The 18,320-nt window shown below is 46.3% G+C and overlaps 1 protein-coding gene across 1 annotated transcript in view; it reads right to left on the bottom strand.

The window, feature by feature from the left end:
• The window catches only part of eif2a (eukaryotic translation initiation factor 2A), a 55,169-nt gene that overhangs the window by 34,632 nt on the left and 2,217 nt on the right, over positions 1 to 18,320 (bottom strand). Inside the window, exons 2-4 of the mRNA XM_038816066.1 lie at positions 8,285 to 8,354; positions 5,992 to 6,066; positions 5,429 to 5,547 (exon numbers count right to left, since the gene is read on the bottom strand). Of these exons, the coding sequence (XP_038671994.1) occupies positions 5,429 to 5,547; positions 5,992 to 6,066; positions 8,285 to 8,354 (264 nt within the window). The remainder of the gene's footprint in view (positions 1 to 5,428; positions 5,548 to 5,991; positions 6,067 to 8,284; positions 8,355 to 18,320) is intronic.

Raw genomic sequence — 18,320 nt, 5'->3', positions numbered from 1 at the left:
TCAGTGCACCTGAACGGCGCTACAGTGTGTCGACTAGGGGATTTTCACAGTGACTTCATTGCAGTGTTAATGTAAACCTACTTATGACACTAATAAAGATTATTATTGCATTCATAAGAGTTTATACAACTGATCTCATATCAATCTAAGAATTCAATTTTAACGTTTAATTTCTGTAGAGCTCAGGATTTCTCTTACAAAAAGTTGGCATGGCAATCTAATTGCCCAGGTAAACATGCAACAATGTAAAAGTCTTGGGAAAACTTTCTAATATTGAACGTTTTGCAAATTGTAGCTATTTTGCTGTGCTGTTAAAGCACAGCAGAGTTGGTAAAATATACTGACTGTTTTCCTGTGTGATACTTAGAAGAACAATTTATATTCATGAGTATAAATGCCTCAAGATAAAGTTACTATTTTGGCCAAGGATAGGGCAGAAATGCTAATTATGCAAAGAAACATTAATTAATATTAACCGATTAATAATGTACCCATACACAGGTTTTGTCTCGCCTTTGAGAATATCAAATAAATGGAATAATCTAAAAAGTTAGATTTATCATTTCAATATTTATTTACCCTGTCTACCCTCCATGTTTAATCTGAAGTTCAATAAAATCAGACACAAATAGTAATTAGTGGAAATCTGCAGTCATGGAGTTTTAAATGGGATTCCCATGGTTTCGATCAAAGTTATGCACTTAAGAAATCTTCAAAAAATCCATTTACTTCTCTGCACTAATGGAAAAAACATTATCTTCAAGGCTCGACTATTTCTCACACTATTTGTCAGCAAGATTAAGATGGCCACACAGCAGTAATTTACCAGTAGCTAAACACCACTTCATTGTTTATATAGCAATGCCTACCTTCATTCATTATTTCCCAGGGACTCCAGAAAGTAAATGGCCTGACCTGTTCCCCCAGTATTGGTGTCGCCCGACTGTTATTTCCTAATTCACTTGGTCTTATAGAATGATCCAGCACAGTGGCAGCTCTTTGATCATAGAATTTACAGTGCAGGAGACCATTTGGCCCATCGAGTCTGCACTGGTGTCATATGAGAGTACCTTTAAGAAATGGGTGTTTATAAATGGGTGTGTATATAAATATCCGTAGTGAGAGTACCTTTAAGAAATGGGTGTTTAAGAAATATACCTTTAAGAAATGGGTGTGTATCAGTGATGTCAGAGTGTGGGTGGAGCTGGGCTTTCTGTCAGCTTTTTACTTTCGTTTTAAGCTGTTTGCTGCAGGGTGTGTTTTAGTTTCGGTTTCAGAGCTGGATAGCTGAAGTCACAGCCAGAAGGTGTATGAATCTCTCTCTGTACTCTAACGACTGTAAATTGATCCTGGTGATTTAAAACTAATAACACTAGTGACTTGAATCTGATGTGCTTCTGGTAAACGGTGTTTTAGGTCATATGGATGTTAAAAAGGAAAGCTTAAAGGTTTACTTAGTGTTGTAGTCTTTGGGGGTTGTATTTGAATTAATGGTTGCTAAGATGTTCACTGTATGTTTTAAAGAAGGTTAACTTGAGTTCATAGAATAAACACGTTTTGCTTTAAAAAATACTTTTCCATTTCTGTTGTACCACACCTGTAGAGTGGGCCGTGTGCTCCCCATACCACAATCTATTAAAAGTTGTGGGTCAGGTGAACTCCATGATACACTTTGGGGTTCTCTAAACCCTGGCCCATAACAACCGGCCCTTACAAAGAGCAGCCTACTGAAGCCCATGTATCTACCCTATCTCCGTAACCCAGTAGACCAGTGATAAACCTTTCCAATTAAGGCTGCACCCCTGCTCTTTCCTCTTAACTTGGAAAACCTTCTCCTCTTCAAGGATTTATCTACCACATCCCAACCACCCCTCCCCCCTTCTTCAGGAACCGCATTCTAGATCTTCGCCTCTTGCTGTAACAATCCCAGTTGAACACAGAACATTACAGCGCAGTACAGGCCCTTCGGCCCTCGATGTTGCGTCGACCTGTGAAACCACTCTAAAGCCCATCTACACTATTCCCTAATGATCCATATGTTTATCCAATGACCATTTAAATGCCCTTAATGTTGGCGAGTCCACTACTGCTGCAGGCAGGGCATTCCGCGCCCTTACTACTCTTGCTGTTGCTGTTATAACTGGACAGGAAGCTCGCAGAATGCCATCCTGACTCAAAGGACCGTAACTTTTTTTAAAAAACAGAACCTGGAGGAACAGAATTACAGGTCTGCGAATTAATTTTGTCAACGAAAATTTGTTTTTATTAAACATGATAAAATTGGATTATGACACAATATTCCTTTACTCCCCCCTTATTTTAACAATTCCACACAGATTTTAAGATTAGCATGGATTACAAAGTGCACTTTATGCTACAATGGTCTCATTAACACACAAAGTCCCTTTTAAGCACACAGGATAACTGTGGTAAAACACACTCCTCTCTGAACTCAGGTGAGCATCCTCCCAGATGATTCTTATACTGTGAGTCACCTTGTCTCACTCAACTCTTGCTTCAACATGAGTGGTTTCAAATTCCACTTTCAAAGGTGACACTTTCAAATCTGACACTTTCAAATCTGCTTTTAAATTATGCTTTCCCTCCACTGCTTCCATTAAGGTTTTGCTTTCAGGTTTTACACCTCTTCCTTCAGGTTTCCTTTGTCTTTTACACAAACTCGACGCCCAGCCACCAATTTCCCCAATTATTTCAAATACTGTCTCCCAAATTGCAGTAATTTCTCAAACCATACCATTACTGCAGATATCTTTCAAGCCTCTCATGATCCATTGTCTTTTTAACTCTCTGTGATTTCACTAAATTTGTTCTCGTTCCCAATTTCCTCTGTTCCTTTAACTCCAAACATCTTGGAAACTTCTTTTCATTTCTCTAGTTTCCTTAACTGGCAGGACTTTAGATTTTCAGTATCTGATTTTTTGACCATTACTCCACAGCTTGACTTTTCTTCTAGCAAGGCTGAGAGCGATGTTTCCTCTTTAGCTTTCTAAAACCAGCTTTCTAAAAGGGGCTGGTTTAGCACACTGGGCTACATAGCTGGCTTTTAAAGCAAACCAAGGCAGGCCAGCAGCACGGTTCAATTCCCATACCAGCCTCCCCAAACAGGTGCCGGATTGTGGCGACTAGGGGCTTTTCAAAGTAACTTAATTGAAGCCTACTTGTGACAATAAATGATTATTATTATTATTAAAACCAACTGCCTCTAGCAGAGCTGTGGGAACAGCCTTCTCTTTCTCTCACTACCTATCTCCAACTGCAATCAAATTAGCTAAATTCAAAACTAAAAAGCATCTCAATCTTAAAGGCTCCCGTTACTAAGCAATCACTGCTGATTTATTTACTCTTCACGCCCTCGCCCTCTCTGAGCACAACAGAATCACAGTTGGAATCTAAATCAATCACACAAAGACATTAACCCGGGCCTCTGGATTACTAGTTCAGTAATGGGCACACTGCTGCCTCACAGCTCCAGGCACGCAGGTTCAATTCCGGCCTCCGGTGACTGTGTGGAGTTGGTACTTTCTCCCCGTGTCAGCATGGGTTTCCTCCGGGTGCTTCCGTTTCCTCCCACAGTCCAAAGATGTGCAGGTTAGGTGGATTGGCCATGCTAAATTGCCCCTTAGTGTCCAAAGATATGCAGGTTAGTTGGGGTTACGGAGATAGGGTGGGGAGCAGCCTAGGTGGGATGCTCTTTCCAAAGGCTGGTGGAGACTAAATGGGCTGAACGGCCTCCTTCTGCACTGTTGATTCTATGACATTACCACTATGCCATCATTCTGGAATGATTCATGATTAGGAATTCCCTCATACTACTCACATCTTTTTCACATTTCTTTCAAAAGCTACATGCAATAAATAACAGGAATAAAATTGCACAATCTATCGGACCACTTGACAAAGTAAATCTGAAATAACAATGTGCTGTAAACAATGCTATTCCCGCAAAATCTAAAAGCTGCAAGTTTTAGCAGCTCTAAAGTGAATAATTATAACTAATGTTTGTTTTTCCATTAAATGACCTTGGAAATGCTCAGGGACACTGGATTTCACAAGAAGATAAAGTCTGTACTGTACACTTAATAAATAGGTTGCCACTTTGCCAAATACATTTAATTTTGACAAGGTTTTGAAAATGTTACCAATTCATTTCTCAGGGTTTGGACTAAATATTTGTTCAATGGTGACTTAGGTGTGACGTTTTTGTACTTTCATGTTACGAAGAGCAAAAATAAATTTCTCATTTTCATGTTAATGGCCTATCTTTCTTCAAGGTACGGATTCCTTGGGCTCGAGTATAGTTCCTCAGCTCACATATATTCCACAGTGCCTTACTCAACTGAACATTATCATTTACTTTGAAGGGAGTACAAGTAGATACTTCAACTACAGGCACCACCACAGCTGAGCCTGATCCTAACCCTGTTCTGCACTTTTTGGGCTTTGATAGGTGGATTAGGCTGCTGTTGGTCCAAAGGGGCAGCATGGTGGCACAGTGGTTAGCACTGCTGCCTCACGGCGCCAAGGTCCCAGGTTCGATCCCGGCTCTGGGTCACTGACTGTGTGGAGTTTGCACATTCTCCCTGTGTTTGCGTGGGTTTCGCCCCCACAACCCAAAGATGTGCAGGGTAGGTGGATTGGTCATGCTAAATTGCCCCTTAATTGGAACAAATTAATTGGGTACTCTAAATTTATTTTTTTTAAAACACTGTTGGTTCATTGCTGCACAAATCTGAAGTCAGATCCATTTGTGTCAGCTCAGCCAACTTGAGACATGTGCAAGTTTTAAACAAAAATAAATTTAGAGTACCCAATTATTTTTTTCCAATTTTGGGGCAATTTAGTGCGGCCAATCCACCTACCCTGCACATCTTTGGGTTGTGGGGGGTGAAACCCACGCAGACACAGGGAGAATGTGCAAACTCCGCACATACAGTGACCCAGGGCTGGGATCGAACCCGGATCCTCAGCGGTGTAGGCGGCAGAGCTAACCACTGCACTACCGTGCCTCCCCGAGACATGTACAAGTTAACGAGAACATGGGTTTAAACTTTATCTATCCCTCCCAAGCCACTTACGTGGTCGTTGGAAACAAAATATCTGGACAGCCGTGGCTAAGGCGTTTGCTCTCTGGCTGCCCACTCTCACTTGGTGGAAGCACTTGGCTTATTACTTTCCCCCCAACAGGTCAGGCATTCACCTTACGGGGCAGTCACACTCTACCATTCTATTGGAGCATGACAGCATTGAAATAAAGTAAAAACTGCTGCTTTGACACTTCCCGAAACCAAAAGAAAAATTACTGAGCAAGCGGTAACCCACCCCACCTGCCTTCAAGCAATCATGTCAAATATCTAGTTGGCACAACAAAGTGCCAAACACAGGCTTACTGGTAGACTGAATTACTCACTAATATAAGGTTGCCATGTCACCAAGACGTGGCTCTGAGGAGAGAATGCCAGCAAAGCTACTCGAGGTAGGTCAAGAGAGTGCAACAACTGACCGTCTAGGGTACCCACGATATTGACACTGGAAAAAAAAGAGGAGAAATTTGTCAAAGGAAGATTATCAGAATTGGTTGCAGCGTGATCAATATAACACGGTACTGAAAAAGGAAAGGACTTGGCTAATTGGTTTGGGAGATGCTTACAACATGTTGAAATATATAAATGCAATAGTGTTACATGCATGCAGAATGGTTTCCTTGTCCATCTAATGTTATCTTGTCTGTCAGTTTGCCAACGTCTCATTTTCTTCTCCTCATTCAGACGTCAACACAGCACCTTAAAACCTAGCGGCACGATCAAGCTGCGCTCACCCCAAAAATTGAGACTTTTAATCAGCTTAAGGCTCAACAATTTTCGTACTTATTTTGGTGCGACTGGAACATGGTTAAAGAAAGGACAGTTAAAGTATGTGACTTATTTTACAGACAGAAGGCTTTGTGACTAGAAATTGAAGGTCGCTACTAACGTTTCCCCATTGCACCAAGCAAACAAAGAACCATCTTTGCTGAAAGTGAAGGCTTTGCAATTCCTCCTGTCATCTCTGCAAAATACAAAAGAAACATAATTACCGGGAGAATTCAAAATGGGATGCACTGAAAATATTCTTCCAAGCTCCTCCTCTAAGAAACAATTTTTCCCAAGTAAATTCATTAAAATGTCAATATATTTGAAAAAATAGGAAATCAATTGAAGTAGCATCTGGAAGGCGATGTATGATTTTGAACACAAGACCATAAAACATAGGAGCAGAATTAGGATATTCAGCCAATCTCGTCTGCTCCGCTATTCAATCATGGCTGAAGTGTTTCTTATCCCTATTCTCCTGCCTTCTCCCCATAACCCCTGATCCTCTTATTAATCAAGAACCTATCTACCTCTGTTTTAAAGACAGTGATTTCGCCGCCACAGCCTTCTGCGGCAAAGAGTTCCACAGATTTGTTGTAAGTAAAATGATAAGCAATGATAAGGGCAGCAGGGTAGCATGGTGGTTAGCATAAATGCTTCACAGCTCCAGGGTCCCAGGTTCGATTCCCAGCTGGGTCACTGTCTGTGTGGAGTCTGCACATCCTCCCCCTGTGTGCGTGGGTTTCCTCCGGGTGCTCCGGTATCCTCCCACAGTCCAAAGATGTGCGGGTTAGGTGGATTGGCCATGCTAAATTGCCCGTAGTGTCCTAATTAAAGTAAGGTTAAGGGGGGGGTTGTTGGGTTACGGGTATAGGGTGGATACGTGGGTTTGAGTAGGGTGATCATGGCTCGGCACAACATTGAGGGCCGAAGGGCCTGTTCTGTGCTGTACTGTTCTATGTTCTAATCAATACAATTGCATCTTTGAACTTAATTTAATTCTGGCTTTCTTGTGATCAAAAGCGGAAGGTGGCATTTCACAGAATCCATGATTTTCAGCCCGAGGGGCAGAAAGACACTTGGTCTACTTCTGGACCTCTGTCGTTCTTCTCATACTTTTGGTTTCGCCAATTTTACTCTGCGTCGTCACAATGTTGGCTGATCACCCTTCTGCACCTCCTCCTGTCGGTCACCCATTCCTCTTCGAATCCGGCTGCATTTAAGTGCCTTGCCAATTTAACTTTCTACCAGTGAACTTTTGTCATTTATCTGACTGTGACTAGATCAGAGAGATGTAGAGCAAACCACCCGCTGATTCTTCCGCGTGATCCCTTTCCCCATCATTATGAGGAATTTATGGCTTGGGACCACGGTTACAATTCCCCATATTGGGGCAGCATGGTGATGCAGTGATTAGCACTGCTTTCTCATAGTGCTGAGGACCTGGGTTCGATCCCAGCCCTGGATCACTGACCGTGTGGAGTTTGCACATTCTCCCCGTGTTTGCGTGGGTCTCACTCCCACAACCCAAAGATGTGCAGGGTAGGTGGATTGGCAATGTGAAATTGCCCCTTAATTGGAAAAAAATAATAATTACCTCTACCGTTATTTGATACTAAAGCACTCAAATGGTCTGTACCACTGGGCAAAGTTTTAACTTCAAAAAAATAGACAGGGAGACTTGTAATTTTAGCTACTTATTATGCCCATATGAAAGGTATATAAAATTTTCTCAAAACTGTTTTACAGACAGTGAAGTACTTTTGAAGTGTTGTCTCTGTTATCACTGATGTGGAGATGCCGGTGTTGGACTGGGGTGAGCACAGTAAGAAGTTTTACAACACCAGGTTAAAGTCCAAAAGGTTTATTTGGAATCACTAGCTTTCAGAGGAGTAGCTTCTTCATCAGGAGCTTCACCTGATGAAGGAGCTGCGCTCCGAAAGCTAGTGATTTCAAATAAACCTTTTGGACTTTAACCTGATGTTGTAAGACTTCTTACTGTTATCACTGTTCTATCTACTGTAATGTAGGAAATGGGGCAGTCAATCTGCGGGCAGCAAGCTCCCACAAAACAGCAATGTGATCATCCCCATCTGATGATCCGTTTTCGTGATGTTTAAGTGGGGATAAATATTGGCCAGGACACTGGGAAGAACTCCCCTACTTTTCTCCAAAACGGTGCCAAAGGACCTACGAGGGCAGATGAGGCCTCGTTTAAAGATGGGACGGCTGACGGTGCAGTCCTCCCTCAGCTTAGATTTTTGTGCTCAAGCCCTTGGGAGTGCGGATTCCAACCCACAATCATCTGACTCAGGGTGCTGCCCCACAGCTGACACTGAAGCCATTTTCATCGAGATGTTGTGCCACAATTCATGAGCGATTCACCAGTGTAATGAGAAAGCTATCCAAAATACCTTGTGAAAGAGGTATTTTCTGTGTACTCTGGAGGGCCATTGAGCATATATATTCCTTCAGAGCCTCGAACTGTAATACAAAATCAGAAAGATCCACTGTAAAAATATTTCACACTCCATTCGTAAAATGATGGCTTAACTATTGCAAAGGGTGAAAACTGGCAATCAATATGGCCGCAAGTCAAGCGATAACATATGTTTGGTCAGAAGATCATTAACAGGCCAAGGATCGTGTAATTTATCAATATGAGGTTCGCTGATTGGGAGATTCAGGGCAGCACCAAGTCATTCCAGCTCTGAAACATATTCATTTCAAACTTTTTCTCTTCAGAACACTGCTCATCGTTTTGTTTTTAAAACAACGTCTGACACTTTATCCAGTGGTTTCAAAAGAAAATGTGGATTTGTGTCTTTGAAAGTTGGTACTCTACCAAAAACTAAACAGCATAATATTTGACGCTGTTAAGCAACCCTCGTCAACAACTCCCTTCCTCCTCCCGGCAATTTCTACTTTTCACCACTTGTGCTTTACTTAGTGAATTCTGAGAACCATTTGTTCAGAGGCATGTGTACAATCCAATAACCTGGAAATCAGCCAGGCGTGAAAAAATAGCAAACCAATAACATTCACTAGAATCTGCACGTAGCACAAGTGGTCAGCACTGTGGCTTCACAGTGCCAGGATCCCAGTTCCATCCCCCGCCGGATCACTGTCTGAGCGGAGTCTGCACGTTCTCCCAGTGTCTGCGTGGGTTTCCTCCGGGTGCTCCGGTTTCCTCCCACAGTCCATGGACGTGCAGGTTAGGTGGATTGGCCATGCTAAATTGCCCTTGGTGTCCAAAAAGGCCAGGAGGGGTTATTGGGTTACGGGGATAGGGTGGAAATGAGGGCTTTAGTGAGTCGGTGCAGACTCGATGGGCCGAATGGCCTCCTTCTGCACTGTATGTTCTATGTAATCTAATTAACGTTCTCAAAATCCTGATGGAAATATGGTTAAAAACAAAAAAGCATTTGCAAATTGTATTATTCTGCTTTTAGGAATATTATTGTAAAGAGGAAATAGAAAATAAAAATATATTTTTTCTTGTAGCATCTCAAACCACCTCATACCTTCTGGGCTGCAGTGACTATCATATTATTAAAAGTGTTGTTGCTGCAGTGTTCGACTGCAGTTGAACATTTGCCTCACCTCCATGATTCCTCCTGGCCTAATACAACATTTCAGAGTAAACCAGCAGTATAGACGTTCAGCTCATCAGTTATGGAGAACTCATTGATGGTTTCCAGTGACAAAGCAGCACGGTAGCATTGTGGTTAGCACAATTGCTTCACAGCTCCAGGGTCCCAGGTTCGATTCCCGGCTTGAGTCAGTCTGTGCGGAGTCTGCACGTTCTCCCTGTGTCTGCGTGGGTTTCCTCCGGGTGCTCCGGTTTCCTCCCACAGTCCAAAGATGCGCAGGTTAGGTGGATTGGCCATGATAAATTGCCCTTAGTGTCCAAAATTGCCCTTAGTGTTGGGTAGGGTTACTGGGTTATGGGGATAGGGTGGAGGTGTGGGCTTGGGTCGGGTGCTCTTTCAAAGAGCCAGTGCAGACTCGATGGACCGAATGACCTCCTTCTGCACTGTAAATTCTGGGTGGCACGCCGGCACAGTGGTTAGCACCGGGGACATCAGTTCGATTCCGGCCTTAGGCGATTGTTTGTGTTGCGTTTGCATGTCCTCCACGTGTCGGCGTAGATTTTCTCCGGCTTCCAGCTTTTTTAAACATGGCCAATCCACCTAACCTGCACATCTTTGACTGTGGGAGGAAACCCACAGAGAAATAGGAAGAACATGCAAACTCCACACAGGCAGTCACCCAAGGCCGGAATTTAACCCAGGTGCCTAGCGCTGTAAGCCAGCAGTGCTAACCACTGTGCCACTCACTATGTCTAGATTCCCTTCATGTTCAAGGATCTATCAATCTTGACATACTCACCAACTGAACATCCAAAGCCGACTGGGATCGTGAATTCTAAAGATTCACAACCCTGTGAATGAAGAATTTTCTCCTTACCTCAATCCTAAATATATCCTGTGACTCTAGCCTGTACTTCCAGATGCTCTAGTCAGGGAAAGCAGCCGTCTAAGAATGCCATTCATTTCAATGAGATCACCTCTCACTCTTGTAAAGTCTGCAGCATATTACCCACTCTCCCCATAGGATTATCCTCTCCTTCCAGAAATCAATCTAAAGAAAGACTTATAATGCCCCCAAAGGTCTAGTGCATAACTATTGGAGGGCCACTCATTTCCCCATGGAAAGTTACCTCATAATGGGTTAGTGCATTGTGGAATGGAGAAAAGGGAAGGAAATTGGAAACGGAAAACGTACAGATTTGGGGAAAAAGATAGTGCGAGATGAATGTAGGGTAAGCCTTTCACGCTATAGGAATACAGTTTGTGATAACATAATAATAATAAACTTTTATTGTCACAAGTATGAAGTTACTGTGAAAAGCCCAGAGTCGCCACATTCCGACGCCTGTTTGGGTAAGCTGGTACGGGAATTGAACCCGCGCTGCTGGCCTTGTTCTGCATTACAAATCAGCCATCTAGCCCACTGAGCTAAACCAGCTGGCTGGTAACACACTACATAAGGACTAGGAGCAGGAGTAGGCCATCTGGCCCCTCGAGCCTGCTCCGCCATTCAATGAGATCATGGCTGATCTTTTGTGGACTCAGCTCCACTTTCCGGCCCGAACACCATATAATCTCTTTATTCTTCAAAAACTATCTATCTTTATCTTGAAAATATTTAATGAAGGAGCCTCACCTGCTTCACTGGGCAAGGAATTCCATAGTTTCACAACCCTTTGGGTGAAGAAGTTCCTCCTAAACTCAGTCCTAAATCTACTTCCCCTTATTTTGAGGCTATGCCCCCTAGTTCTGCTTTCACCTGCCAGTGGAAACAACCTGCCGGCATCTCTCCTATCTATTCCCGTCATAATTTTCTACGTTTCTATAAGATCCCCCCCCCCTCATCCTTCTAAATTCACATGGTGCAATCTTAAACAACACAGTTACTCATTTCCACGTACTCTCAGAAACTGACCATCACTCCAACCCATTTCTTCCCTTCAAAACAGTTTTTAATCCACTTTGCTACTCTACTCCTAATCCTCTCCACAAGTCCTCTGTGTGGCAACCTCTCAAAGGCATTCTGAAACTCGACGTACATTATATCCACTGCATTTCCACCATCCACGATATTGTTTTAAACAACAGCTTTGTTGGTTAAACTAAAGTCACAAAGAATAGTGGTGAAACCTGAGCAACTTTCCAATAACAACTCGTATTTATATAGAACCCCATAATGTAGTAGAATATCCCAAAGTGCTTTGTGGAAATGATTGCTGAACAAAATATTGACACCAAGTTGCATTAGGAGATAACAGGGTAAGTGACTAAATGCTTGTTCAAACAAGTAGGTTTGATGGCGTGTCTTGAGAGGCAAGACCATGGAGGGATTCAAAAACAAGTATGAGAATTGTAAAATTGAGGTGTTGAGTAAAAGGAAGCTAATAGAGGTGAGCGTGTTTGTGCGAGTTAGGGTGTGGGCAGCAGAGTTTTGGAAAAGCTCAAATTCACAGAGGGTGGCAAATGTGAGGTTGGCCAGGTGAGCTTTGGAATAGTCAAGTCTATTTTTGCAGTTTCATTTAAAGACAAATTTAGTACATCACTGGAAAAACTAATTCAGAGGCGGGCGGCACGGTACCACAGTGGTTAGCACTGCTGCCTCATATTGCATGGGGTCGGTTTTGATTCCAACCTCGGGTGACTGTGTGGAGTTTGCACAATCTCCCTGTGTCTGCGTGGGTTTCCTCCGGGTGCTCCGGTTTCCTCCCACAGTGCAGGTTAGGTGAATTGGCCATGCTAAATTGCCCCTCAGGTGGAGTTGCAGGAATAGGGTGGGGGATTGGCCTTTCAAAGGGTTGGTTCAGACTTGATGGGCCGAATAGCCTCCTTCTGCACTGTAGGTAATCTTTAAAGGCACAAAGTGCAATAGTGTACAGAACCTGGATTAGTTTCAGTAAAAATTAAGTTATTCACTGGGAGTCACTTAACTAAAAGTGAGAGTTCCTACCACTCAGTTTATCAATGAGGTCAGCTACACACTTCCAATGAATAAAAAAAGTCAACAGAAACATTCAAAAAAAGATTAAACGTTTCAATTTTATATGTTAAAGGAGCAATATTATGAGCCTCTTATCTCAAGAGTACAAACAAAAACCTCTCTAAAGTTGCTCAATATCAATCATGTTGCATCTAGGACAGGTAATCTTTGCAGAGAAACCTATTTTTGTCTCTTACACACCAGGGGACATGTGCTTTTTTCCCCAAAATACAGCTTTTTCCTACAAAAGAATTATAGTGGGTCAAACAAACTTTGAGTGGTCAAATGGTTTAAAACTGACTTCCGGTTGGGGCTATGCCTCGGTACGTCGCACGGTCGGCAGCTCCCCGCCGATAATGGACTTTTGGGCCCTTTTAAGGAGCTCCAACGGCACTTTGGCGACAATTCCCGGTGTGCGAAGGAAACAGTGAGGGTTCCCCAGCGCTGTATGGGGTGGACCAGGAGTGGGGCGGTCAAAAAAGCGGCTTTGGAGAAGAGAGGAGAACGGGCGCAAAAAAGCAAGATGGTGGCGGGAGGAGATCAGGCAGCGTGGGCCCAGTGGTCACGGGAGCAGCAAGAGTTTTTAAGAACCTGCTTTGCGGATTTAAAGGCGGAGATGCTGGCCCTACGAAGGCGTCGATTGAAAGGTTGGTGGAGACCCAGAAGATGCAGGGACGGCAATCAAGGAGGTGCAGCAAAAGGCCTCTGACAACGAGGACGAGATTCAAGGCCTGGCGGTTAGAGTGGAGGCGCACGAGGCGCTGCACAAAAAATGGCAGGAGAAGCTGGAGGACCTGGAGAATAGGTCAAGGAGGCAGAACCTGCGGATTCTGGGTCTCCCTGAAGGTGTGGAGGGGTCGGATGCTGGGGCCTATGTGACCACGATGCTTTCCCGCGTCCCTTGGAGCTGGATGGGGTGCACAGAGTCCTGGCAAGGAAGCCGAGGGCGAATGAGCCGCGGAGAACTATGGTGGTAAGGTTCCACCGCTTCATCAACAGGGAGTGTGTCCTGCGATGGGCGAAGGAGGAGCGAAGCAGCAGGTGGGAGAACACTGAGATCCGTATTTATCAGGACTGGAGTGCAGAGCTGGCCAAGAAGCGTGCGGGATTCAACCGGGCCAAGGCGGTCCTTCACGGAAAGGGGGTGCAGTTCGGGCTGTTACAACCAGTGAGGCTGTGGGTTACATATCAGGACCAGCACCACAATTTTGACACGCCGGATGAGGCGTGGACTTTCATCAAGAATGAGAAGCTGGACTCGAGTTAATGGACTGCAGTATGTTGTTGGTGTGGGGGAAGGGGGTGGGGGGGGGGGGGGGGGGGGGGAATGTTAGTTTGGGGTTTACCCTGTGTTTTCTTGTGTTTTTGTGGCCCCTTTATCCTGGGCCCTCGGGCTTTGGGCGAGGTCGCAGTTGGGAAGAGCTGCGTCACAGGAGGTGGGGTCGGCCCAGATAGGGAGCGCGGTTTACCCGTGAAATGGTGGGGGTGGCACCTGAAGCTCGGGGTTTGAGTGTACGGTACTTTGTTTTGTCTTTCTCTCTGTTCACATGGGGTGTGGGGGGGGGGGGGCTCTCTCTCTACCCCACTTAGGTGGGGGGGGGGAGGGGTTGGAGACTTGTAAGGGGAATCCACAGGGGTATAGGAGGTGGAGACGGGTGCGGCTGGGGTCAGAATGAGTCAGCTGACTTACGGGAGTGCAATGGGGGGGTAGGGGGATTAAGCAGATGCTTGCCTGGGGTGAGGGGGGGTGGGGCTAGGATGCTGCTGTGCTGACTGAGGGGGGAATCGATTTTAAAGAGGAGAGTCGGGACGGGGAGCCTCCGCCTTGGGGGCTGGAGGGTGTGGGAGACGCGGGCACGTGGCCGGTCTAAAAAAGATGGCTAGTCGGCAGGGGGGTAGCCCCCCGACCAGGCTGATCACGTGGCACGTGAGAGGCCTGAATGGGCCGGTCAAGAGGGCCCGTGTGTTTTCGCACTTAAAGGGGCTAAAGGCAGACGTAGCCACGCTACAAGAAATGCACCTGGAGATCGCGAACCAAGCTAGGCTGAGGAAAGGATGGGTGTGCCAGGTTTTCCACTCAGGGCTGGATGCGAAGAACAGGGGGGGTCGCAATTTTGGTGAGCAAGCAGGTGGCATTTGAGGCGGCGGGTATAGTGGCGGATAAAGGGGGTTGATATGTTATGGTGAGTGGCAGGTTTCAGGGGGCCCGGGTGGTGCTAGTGAATGTGTATGCTCCGAACTGGGACGATGCAGGGTTCATGAAGCGTATGTTGAGTAGGATTCCCGATCTGGAGTCATGTAGTTTGGTAAAGGGGGGGGTCTTTAACACGGTCCTGGACCCAGCACTGGATCAGTCTAGGTCGAGATCGGGTAGGAGGCCGGCAGCGGCCAAGGTCCTGAGGGGGTTCATGGACCAGATGGGGGGAGTGGATCCGTGGAGATTTGCCAGACCAAGGGCGAAGGAGTTTTTCTTCTTCTCCCATGTGCACAAAACGTACTCGTGGATTGATTTCTTCGTGGTAAGTAGGGCGCTAATCCCGAGAGTGGAGTATTCGGCCATTGTGATCTCGGAACATGCCCCGCAATGGGTGTTGGGGCCGAGGGAGGAGAGAGGCCAATTCTATGATATCTATGATTAACTGTGGAGAATGGATGTGGGACTACTAGCGGACGAGGAGGTTTGTGGGCGGGTTCGGAGGTGTATCCAAAGCTATGTAGAGAGCAATGACAATGGGGAGGTTTCGGTGAGTGTGGTCTGGGAGGCGCTGAAGGCAGTTGTCAGAGGGGAGCTAATTTCGGTCCGGGCCCACAGAGAGAAGAGGGAGAGGATGGAGAGGGAGAGATTGTGGGGGAGATACTTAGGGTGGACAGGAGATATGTGGAATCCCCCGAGGAGGGGTTGTTGAAGGAGCGCCGGAGCCTGCAGGCAGAGGAAGGTACAGGGAGCAGTGTACGAGTATGGGGAGTAGGTAAGTAGGATGCTGGCGCATCAACTGTGGAAGAGAGAGGCGGCCAGAGAGATTGGGGGAATTAGAGATGGGGGGGGGGGGGGGGGGGGTAAACACGGTGCTGAGCTCGGCAAAGATTAACGAGGTCTTCAAGGACTTTTATGGCAAACTATACGAGTCAGAACCGCCGGCGAAGTGGGGGGGGGGGGGGGGGGGGGGGGGGGGGCAGTTCCTGGACCAGCTGAGGTTTCCACAGGTGGAGGAGGGACGAGTAGAGGGATTGGGGGCCCCGATCGAGATGGAGGAACTGGTTAAGGGGTTAGAGGGGCGGGGGCCGGGGGGGGGGGGGGGGGGGGGGGGGGGAGGGAGAGCATTGTGTTTCACAGTATGTGGATGACTTGCTCCTGTACATTGCGGATCCGGTGGTGGGGTTGGGGGAGGTCATGCAGATTCTTAGGGATTTTGGAGACTTTTCGGGGTATAAGCTGAATGTTGGAAAGAGCGAGCTTTTTGTGGTACATGCGAGGGGCCAGGAAAAGAGCCTGGGAGAGCTACCGCTTAAGATGGTGGAGAGGAGCTTTCGCTATTTGGGCATTCAATTGGCTAAGAGCTGGGGTGTCCTGCACAAGCTCAATTTAGCGTGGCTTGTGGATCAGATGGAGGAGGACTTTAAGAGGTGGGACATGCTGCCGCTTTCCCTGGCGGGCAGGGTGCAGTCCGTAAAGATGACGGTCCTCCCCAGGTTTTTGTACGTCTTCCAGTGCCTTCCCATTCTCATCCCCAAGTCCTTTTTCAAGCGGGTAAATAGGATTATTGCGGGATTTGTGTGGGCAAACAAGACCCCGCGTGTTAAGAGACTGTTCTTGGAGCGCGGTCGGTTGGGGGGGGGGGGGGGGATTGGCGCTGCCGAACTTGTGGAAACGGTTGGAAGCAGCATCTTGTAAAGATACTAGCTTGGGGGCACTGATAACGGCACCGTTGCCGCTTCCGCCGACGCGGTATACCACGAGCCCGGTGGTGGCGGCGACATTGAGGATCTGGGGGCAGTGGAGACGGCACAGTGGGGAGGCAGGGGTCTGGGCCCCGATACGGAATACTCACAGGTTTATTCCGGGTACAATAGACGGGGGGTTCCGAAGTTGGCACAGGGTGGGTATCAAAAGGTTGGGGGACTTGTTCATCGATGGGACTTTTGCTAGTCTGGGGGCGCTGGAGGACAAATTTGGGTTACCCCCGGGGAACACCTTTAGGTACATGCAGGTTCGGGCGTTCGTGAAAATGCAGGTGGGGGAATTCCCACTGCTGCCTGCCCGGAGGATACAGGACAGGGTGGTCTCGGGTGTGTGGGTAGGGGATGGCAAGATATCGGAAATATATCACGAGCTGCAGGAGGCGGAGGAGGCCTCGGTGGAGGAGCCGAAGGGCAAGTGGGAGGAGGAGCTGGGTGAGGAGCTGTGGGCTGACGCCACTTGGGTAAAACCAAGCTGGGCGATAGCGATATTTGGGGTATCAGACGATCCAGGAGTGCAGGAGTTAAAAGAGGCCGGAGTTCTGGCCTTTGCCTCCTTAGTAGCCTGGAGAAGGCTCTTGTTAATGTGGAGGGATGCAAAACCCCAAGCATAGAGGCTTGGGTCAGTGACATGGCAGGATTTCTCAGGTTGGAGAGGGTAAAGTTTGCCTTGCGTGGGTCCTTGCAGGGGTTCTCCAGGCGGTGGCAACCATTCCTTGACTTTCTCACCGGGGGGCGGGGGGGGGGGGGGGGGGGGGCGGGGGGGGGGGGGGGGGGGCGGCTTGGGCGGAGGATTTATTTCATTTGTAAAGGGCAGATATCCCACCTTATTGTGTTAAATTGTTAAAGGGTTAAGTTGTTTTCTGTTTTATTGCTATGTTTTCTTTTTGTTGTTTTATTTGTGGTTTGCAAAAATTATTGAAACATTTTGAATAAAAACAATTTTTTTTTTTAAAAATGGTTTAAAACATCTGCCCACATTGAGCACAGCTACTGCTTAACTGTGGGTTCACGTGCTCCACAGAGGCAGTTAACGTTTATGCAGCCCCTACACCAGAATGAACAATACATGACTGCAAACTATCTATAGACAATTTGCCTCCTTAACAGTCTACGTAAAATATTTATTTATTTGGATTGTGAAAATAAGTCACTGCCTGCAAAAGTTTTGAAACTTACGGTGTGAGACAAATACCACTTCTACAAATTTTGTTTTCTTTAAAGGAAGCAATGTACAAAATGTTATCTCAAAAACAATACAACTGCCACTTCCTCTTTACTACATCTGTAACAGTCACATACAAACTACTTCAGAGGTAAATCACACCACTCTCAATGTTTAAGATCATAAGACATAGAAGCAGAATTAGGCCACTCGGCCCATCGAGTCTGCTCCGCCATTCAATCATGGCTGATATTTTTCTCATCCCCATTCTCCTGCCTTCTCCCCACATCCCCTGATCCCCTGATTAATCAAGAACCTATCTATCTCTTGTAAAAGACACTCAGTGATTTGGCCTCCACAGCCTGCTGCGGCAAAACATTCCACAGATTCACCACCCACTGGCTGACGAAATTCCTCCTCATTTCTGTTTTAAAGCTTAGTCCCTCGCAGTATTCTGTAAGTTCAACAATGTCTCCCCTCATCCTTCTAAACTCAGAGTACAGACCCAGAGCCCTCAACCGTTCCTCATACAACAAGCTCTTAATTCCAGGGATCATTCTTGTGAACCTCCTCTGGACCCTTTCCAAGGCCAGCACATCTTCCCTTAAATAAGGGGCCCAAAACTGCTCACAATACTCCAAATGTGATCTGACCAGAGCCTTATACAGCCTCAGAAGTACATCCCTGCTCTTGTACTCTAGCCCTCTCGACATGAATGCTAACATTGCGTTTGTCTTCCTAACTGCCGACTGAACCTG

This window comes from Scyliorhinus canicula, chromosome 13 (assembly GCF_902713615.1).
Source record: "Scyliorhinus canicula chromosome 13, sScyCan1.1, whole genome shotgun sequence".
Lineage (NCBI taxonomy): Eukaryota > Metazoa > Chordata > Chondrichthyes > Carcharhiniformes > Scyliorhinidae > Scyliorhinus > Scyliorhinus canicula.
Note: the sequence above shows the minus strand (reverse complement) of the source record. Positions and strands in the feature narration are given on the sequence as shown.